At 39.0% G+C, this 8,401-nt stretch overlaps 1 protein-coding gene across 1 annotated transcript in view; it reads right to left on the bottom strand.

The window, feature by feature from the left end:
* Positions 1 to 805: 805 nt before the first annotated feature.
* PNCK (pregnancy up-regulated nonubiquitous CaM kinase) overlaps positions 806 to 8,401 on the bottom strand; it is a 47,220-nt gene continuing 39,624 nt past the window's right edge. Inside the window, exons 9-12 of the mRNA XM_072429839.1 lie at positions 6,352 to 6,430; positions 3,712 to 3,799; positions 2,825 to 2,947; positions 806 to 2,112 (exon numbers count right to left, since the gene is read on the bottom strand). Coding sequence (XP_072285940.1) covers positions 2,831 to 2,947; positions 3,712 to 3,799; positions 6,352 to 6,430 — 284 coding nt within the window. The 3' untranslated portion in view covers positions 806 to 2,112; positions 2,825 to 2,830. The remainder of the gene's footprint in view (positions 2,113 to 2,824; positions 2,948 to 3,711; positions 3,800 to 6,351; positions 6,431 to 8,401) is intronic.

The raw sequence follows: 8,401 nt of genomic DNA, 5'->3' as shown, positions 1-8,401 counted from the left end.
TTTGTAGTTCACATGAATTAGGTTGTAAGTACTTGTAGGACCTGGACCTGCCCAAACTTAGCTCTTCCTATCCGCATGCTTGGCATATGAACTGGTTGACTTCTTGTGCTGCTTCTTCATTTCACACTCCAATTACCTGTAAAGGGACTAGGAGAGACTAAGACCAGGTCATATGCAGGTGTTTATACTGCTTGCATTTCAAAAATAAATTCCTTTGTGTATTATTTATTACACAGCTGCACATTTTGTGTATGTATATTATATGGTTTGTCCCAATCACCATCATTATCACCGGACAGCTGGTACATTCCTGTAGACATGGCCCATAGGCTTGGTTGCATTTTCTTTGCACTAGAGTTGAAACTAGGGCCATGACATTATTTGCTTGTATGTTCTGGTATGTATGTTTGTATTTTCTCCTTGTGTTTATGTAGGTTTACTCCCATGCCCTAAAAACAAACTAGTAGGTTAATTGGCTTCCACCTGGAATGGCCAATGTTTGACATTACTCCATGACTTTAATTATGTTAAGGAGCTTTAGAATGTGAGCATCTCTGAAGTTGAATTTTATATTTATTAACCTCAGTGCTCTGATTCTTTTCTAATCTGTTGTTATTCCTAAGTAATAACAAAGGTCCGTCATATGTGCATGAATATATGGTTGTGAACCTAAAGCCGGTCCTTATATGGTAATGAAGCTGGCGCGACTAACTCCATCTTGTTTTACTCAACCTGACAGATAGGCTGAGAGGTTTAGGAATTTAAAAGGATTAAAAAGAAACTAAAGACATTTCCATGCAAGATATACAGGTCAGCAATTGTATTTAATGTAATACAGTAAAATCACAACAGTACACTCTTCCAGAGATTAAACCACAGTCCTAATACACTAATAACTATTTTTTTTCATAATGACACCAGAAGCCTAAGCACACTTTCAATATTTTGGCACATCTTCACAGGGGAAAGGGTAATTTTATGAGTGTTGGTGAGACCACAAAGTATCCTGTGACTGTATGTTTTTTCTTTTTTTTATAACAGTGTCTCCTCCATCTAAAAGTCAGCAGCAATGTTACATCCTATTGAGAACAGGAGGAGCACAAGGTCTGTGATTTGGCACAAAGATCCAAGGGTTCACAATGAAGTGAGACATATTTCCACTAAAGGTAAACAGCTGATACATCCAAATCCAAATACAATTCAGCTCAGGGTCTTCCCAGCCTTCCAGGTCCCAATCTTCCATTTTCATTGTGTCTTTACTTTCACCTTCAGCAACTTCAGACCTTATCTTTAACTTGCCCTTTGTACATAGACTTCCCATCCCAAGATGCATCATTTTCTAGAAAGTCCAAACTTTGAGAAAACCAATCTTGGGGATGGTGGAAACCAAACTTAAGAATGATGGAAACCAAATTTTTGGGATGGTGGAAACCAAACTTTGTCATGGTGGCTTTAAAAATACCTAATTATGAACATGAAGATGAAGAAGGTTTTACAGATAAAAGGTAAAAAAAAGTGGTAAAGTTTGGACAAATGAAGTCTTTGGGACATCTCATGTGGCTCATATGATCCTACATGCTCAAGATTTCATAATGCTCCACTGAAGCCTTTAACGTGAAATCAAATATAACTGCACAATAATGTTAAGGAACATATGTATCTAAAGAAATTAAATTGTTTTAAAAGATAACATGGATTTGTATGTGATAGACAACATGGTGTAAATTTAATGGGCCAGAGTGTTGTCCTTGGGTTCTGGGTTCCATGACCATCCTTGGCGTTACTCAACAGAGGACTTCAACACAACACAACCAGCAAGCTATCTTCTAGGTCCATGTCTGTTTATGGCCCTTTCAATGAGGAGATAGTTGGCCATTTATTATACTGAAGCAACATTTTTTACTCCCATCTCAAGAACTTCTCAATAAACTGTGGCCAGCTGGAGGAACAGGGGGGTTGAATGGGGCCGTGGTGGGCTAAGGGAAGAACAGCCATTGGCCGCTGTAGGCATCATGCAGACAGGTGTCACCACAAGCTCATGCAAGGGTGTAGTGCCTGACATGGAGATCCCTGGTATGGGGGGACTCCAGAAGTCAAGTCTTCACTTTCTGGCTGTAAATGGCAATAGAAAGAATAATTAAAATCAGCAAGGACTTTTAAAAACTTAAAGGCAATACAATAATTATACAATATTCCCAAAAAATGTGTTACTCCAGCATTATAGGACAATAAAGGAAGAAAGCATAGCTAGCTAATCCCAAGAACTCAATTTGAACATGTTGAAGTCCACTAGTCCTTGGATGTGGTGGCTGTTTTTCTTTTTTTTCACTTGGTGATCCTTCCAGCAACACACTACAAGTCCTACAATGGCAAAGTTCATTCCCCATGTCTATTTCATTCAGTTCTATGCAGTGACCTAATTTGAAACTATTCCACTGTGCAGGAGCTTACTGTAATACAGAGCAATCACTACTGCTCTTCCCTTGTGCAGTGTGACTGGTCCTATATCTACTCTCTCCTGTAGAGGACAGCCTAGAGTAAGTGGGCCTGTTGGGTCACTCTCGGAGCCTAATGTTGTCACCTGAGAGTATTATAACCTCCACATCTTCTCTGTAAACTAGAAGGAGGTTTTCTGTAGTCCTCAAAGACAATTGGAAAAAATGCAACTGATAACAGTCTGCAAAAAGCACAGGACAAATCAAGCTGAAAAGATTTCTGGAAGCATCAACAGGTTTATTGTTGCATTTATTTGGCAGTCATAATGAAAGACAATTTTTATCACAGTTGGGTCAAATTAATTTCACTCTTGTCATCCAGTTCTTACCTCCAATCACCACTTATCTTTCTCCTCCTGGACCGTTTCCCCGCTGTTTTCATCGGTATCTGCTTCAGCACTTTGACCCATTTTAGTGATATGACGTAGGAAGGACGTTGCATTAAATGCCCTCTAAGCAAAAATGTAAAAAAAATTGCTTTATGTGATACATTTACTTTTATATAAATGTTTTCACCTGAGATTCGCCCAACTTTTACCCTACCTAAATCTAATATAAAAAATATTTAAAATTTGGGTAAAAGTTGGGTGAATCTTGGATGAACACATTTAAAAAAAATCCCTTAATGTTTTTGTGATGTACATGTAAAATCAGCTCAGAGACCCTATCACCAACTTTGCCATTGGTGCCAAAATTTACCAAAATGTTTCTTTCCCTTCTGTAAATTATAATTTTACTTAATTGCAATGCAAACCTTCAAGGATAGGTAATTCCCTAGCATAGCCTCCTTCGTCACACAATATAGTTCTTTCAACTGCCAGCCAATAGCAATCCACTATTCTGCATATCTTAACAAAAGAGGGGGACCTGTCCTCTCTCTACGCTTTTGTGGATCAAAGGCTGCTGTCCCCGGTTCTCAAATAACGAAATAATGAGCATTCCTTTACAATATGATTTAGAAATATAATTTTGGGAAATAAAAGTCTATGGTGTGTGAAGATGAAGGAGTGCTCCTGCTTCAATGTATGAAAGTCCAAACAGAGTCTTCAATGATTGTTATCACATGGATACATTTTCTGGAATGCTATATGCTGGCATGTCATACATGACTGTAATTGTTCAGTAGTAGCTCCCACTTTTCCATAGGAAATACAAGTATCCCTTTTACAACAGGGCCCTGAGCTACAGACCATTCATAATCCAAAAACCGTCTCACCTTCCACTGACTCCGGGCAAAATTCTTCTGGATTTGCTCACTAACAGAGCCATGGATGTCTCTTTCGAGAGCTGTGTCTCCTGAGATCCTGCAAGAAGAGAGTGATTATTTTGACATGGAAACTTGTTTAGAGAACAGAATATAGAAAACTCAATACAAGACTGATGGAGAACTATCTGAAAATTTTATAGTAAAGGCAAGCTGGCTGCTCTTCTTTCCCCATTTATTGTCAACAATAAAACTCCTATTTTGCTCAATCCATTCCATCCTCCAAAATATTCCTTATCTTAATCCAAACTTATTCAACAAGTATATTATCCACTACACAAACAACTATGAAGTCATAACATACGTTTACTACCTGCAATAAAACTCTCTTGAAAGCGCTTAGGTAATTTAAATTATAACAGTTCCCGAGGTGGAACTTAAGATATGGATACCTGGGCAAAATTATTTTTCCTTGGATCCTAATATCTTCCGGTCTTGTTATAAACTCACTAAGAAACCAAAGAGACTAACCTTCCTATTTACTTTAGTGGAAGGACAATAGAAATGCAACCAGTACAGTTTACCTTTTTGACAACTCTCCATCATTTTGGAACAACCAGACACATAACTTTTGGGTCCAATAAGATTTGATATCCCCTGATGAAGCTAATTTAGGCGAAACACGTCGCTTGAGACTTATTCTATGTCTCTGGTAATTCAAACAATATTGTATGTACAAAAATCATATGTAGTTCTTGAGCTGATCTTGTATTTTCTCTTGAACATAGCATGAGTATGATATGTTTTTATACATTTTTATGTTTATGTTTGTGTATACATTTTTATGTTTATGTTTGTTTATGTATTACTGCAATTTGAGCTTTTCAATATGAAATAAAGTAATTGTTTTGCCTCCTTTTCTCTTTCTCCTCTTCCACTCTACTTTCCTTTACAATAAAATATGTATTTTTTGAGGCTTAGCACACCATCAAGTCTACCTGCTAGTATCTCATAAATTATCTGATCCCCCCAACTTGGCATAGTCTCTGATTTCTTATTGAGATATCTGAATAAATTTAAATATAACTGTCCATTAATTAATTGATCATGTAGTTTATTTGAAAATGCCAGCAGAGTAAATTTCACCTGGTACCAGACCCCATACCAGGAAAAGGAGAGACAAGAGCCAAAGTGAGCTGCAGTGATCATGGGTCAAAGTGATAGAGAGGTGAACTTGTAATTCCACTGCTTCTCCTTTACTATCCATTCATAGGCTGGGGAAGGGAAAATACCTATTTGTATTATCCTGAAATAGAGAAAAGTCAACCCTTGTGTCTTGTCAGACAGGGCTGTGCTTTGTGCCACAAGCTTGATTGGTAGAAATGTAAATCCGGTAAGATGTAAGGTGTAAGGTGTAAGGTAAGATGTCTCCTTTGTATGTACTTTATATTTGCATTTAGACAATTGCCTGAAGATCAATGTTAACTGTGTACAAAACTATATCAGCAGTTTTAACTGCACAAGGAAATTCATTTTGAGTATCTAACTGGCGCTTCTTCTTCTGGGACTGCTGATTCCTTTTGGGTAATTTTTCTATGTAGCGAAAGAGATTGCCTTTGCTGAGAGCATAAACACGGAAGCATCAATCACACAGAATAGGTACACAGGCTCAAATAGAAAAAGCAAAGTATCATTTAATGTTTTGCTATATATTCATCATGTGGGAAAAACTGCACTCAATTATTACGACTCATGAAATGCTTCACAATGCACCGGGGACAAGCTGGCAGCTCTGCCAAGCACTGTTGGGACGGGACATGCTGGTTTGATATGAGAAATGAAGATGTATTTTCCTGTTGGCGTTTTAAAAAAACTAAAGTACATAATGGAGGTAACATAGAAGGAAAAAGCAGAAACAAAAAGGGGGGGGGGGGGGCAGGGAGGGCAGAGATGTTGAGAAAGGATTGCTCAGACATCTTTCTGTGGGCACACAAAAACTGACAAGGCTAAGCTCAATTCTAGTTGGCTCCTTGGATGTACCCCCAGATCAGGGATAGTTTTAGGAAATGGCAAAATAGAAAGTGGGGACCCCAAATAATTCCAGCTTACTCAACCCTTTCAAATCTGTTTATTGGGGCACTGGGTAATTGGCCAGTTTGCCCTAAAATTGTCCTGGTCTCACACCTTTCTTATACCCACCACAACCTTCAAACATCTGCAAAGAAAGGAATTTCAACCCACCCATGATCCCATTCATTATACTGATAACCAAGGCTGTGGAGTGGTTGAGCATAGGTTGATTCTGGTGAACCACCTCAATAGTGTTATAAAAAAACACCCATCCGAACAAGCCACAACACCTGCATTCAGCCAGGCATCCAACATTTTCAGAACCAGACCAGTAGAAACAGTCTGTGCTTATTTTGGGACGGGTCTTCTATGATATGCGGTTAATTAGACTTGTGTTTGAGCATGTAGCAGTGTGCAGATAGTAATGGATAATGTGAGAAATATTCTTCACAAGAGAATAAAGTGAATTGTTTTTGCATGGACTGTATTTTGTCTTTTTCTTGGCCTGTTGCCTAAGCCTGCCGTGAACTTGAACTTTTTACAAGTGGAGTGGCAGTCGAGCGGTCAGCGCAGTGATCTTACCATGGATGCTGCAGGGCTTGTTCACAGGTCAGCCTCTTCTCCGGCTCCCTCTCTAGCAGGTGTCGAATAAAATCTTTAGCTGGATAGACAGATGTAATGTAATGAGGTGAGAAATTCAAGAGTTCACCACAATTTATCATCAACTGGTAACAGACAGCTCAATCATAGCAAATGAACCCAGAAGACACAGAAGACTGCTGGCACAGGACCAGTCCAGATCTAGTGAAAATTCCAATTTGCTTTTTTGTTTCTCTTGGACCAGCAGAGATGACCCTTTGAAAGATACGAGGTTCTATGTTATAAAATATCACCTGACCTGCATTTAAAAGTGGATAAATGTGGACAGATCCCAGTACACAGAATACTCCATGTATACCAAGCCTTTGTTCATTGGCCTGTAGGCCACAATACATAGCAAAGAAACCTGTGATGAAGAAATCCCGGCCTCAATAATGCATGCCAGGGAGTTTGTGGGTATTTTGTATATGATTCCTTAAAATGCAACTCCAAGAAGTCACCCCTTTTATGTTACCAAACATAAAAAGCAGCTTTGGCTGCCATATGGCCTGGTTTTCTGGTGCTTTTCCCCAAAGACTCAAAGCTCCAAGGTCCAGTACTGGTCTAACCTCCAACATCATTCAAGTCAGTTACTCTAAGCCCAGGCAGTCATTGACACACCCCATGAGGTTTTCTTTAACATGTCAGACTGGGTGTCCTTCAACACATTCAAAAGAGATTCCCACATTATGGCATCGCTGCCACACACAATTTTCACATTTGCATACTACACAGCCCTGTTCCAGAGCGAAGAGGACCCCAGGGCATCATAGGATCCACCAAACAACTGCTGGATCCAAAGATTGCATAAGGGAAATAATGCATACCTTATAGAAGAAATAGGTGCTGGAGATTGGTTTGATGGTAGAGAACAGGCTTGATTTTTACATTGTGTGTGTGTGTGTGTGTGTGTGTGTGAATGTTTGCTTTAAAGAGCACATTATTCATGAATCTAAAAACCTCAATCTTGAATGTGCAGGCAACCCAATCAAGACGCAAGGTCCCTATTGTCCTTAAGCCATACCAGGTTTCATTAGAAGAAATGCCCATTTAAATTATTACACATCTTCAAAAGATAGGCAATAAAAAAAAAAATAAAAAAAGCATCAAATGTTAAAAATGTCTGCTGCAAGGTACAATATCAGTTACAGTCTAGTTAAAGCAGCAGTATCTTGCTCCCTATGGACTAGATTCCTGTGTAATGTCTCCTATAAACGTATCTTTAATGGTTGACAGCTATAAGACAGGACACCTTTATACCCTGGAGATCCTATTATTTTATTTTTATAACCAGTGAAGATCTTTTTCCCCTTTTTAAACCTTCATTAGAAGGGATTTTTGTGGCTCTGGAAGCATACAGAAAGCTACAGACGCATTAAGTGAGTTTGTCTAGGCTAAAAAAGTGTCGATGAGATGTGATGAAAGGAGCTTCCAGTAGGGTCATACAGAGCGAAGATGACAAGACAACCTTTATACTAACTTTTCACACAGACGATGGAAGAGACAGCAGGACCAGCTGGCTACATGGCAGATATGTATGGATCCTCATACACTGGCCATCATTAACCATGAGGTGTTTGAGGGCACTGGCTGAGGTAGCACGTAGGAGCGGTGAACACCTCAGCACACCTTTATGGTAATCAACAGGGCAGATGTCAGAGCTTCTTCTGTCATTCCAATAGTGTTTCACGTGAAAAAGGGAAATCTTTTTTGCAATTGATTAAAAGCAAACTGCTGCTCTGATATATAATATATTCTTACCACCTAAAAAAAAGATATAGGACATAGGCTCTTGTGTTTCATTGTAGGCCCTTTGGTGCCCAACTTATGTCCCACTGGTACCGGGGCCCGAAAAGTTTAATTTTTTGATGCATTGGACAATCTAATAATATGGCATGCAATAATAAGCCTATAGAAATGTAGCTCACTAGTGAGTGGGCTCTAAACCTTGCTCTCATCTATCAGACCATACTTCATATTTGGTCTGAGCCCC

Source organism: Pyxicephalus adspersus, chromosome Z, assembly GCF_032062135.1.
Source record: "Pyxicephalus adspersus chromosome Z, UCB_Pads_2.0, whole genome shotgun sequence".
In the NCBI taxonomy this organism is placed as follows: domain Eukaryota; kingdom Metazoa; phylum Chordata; class Amphibia; order Anura; family Pyxicephalidae; genus Pyxicephalus; species Pyxicephalus adspersus.
This window is presented reverse-complemented; position numbering and strand designations above follow the sequence as displayed.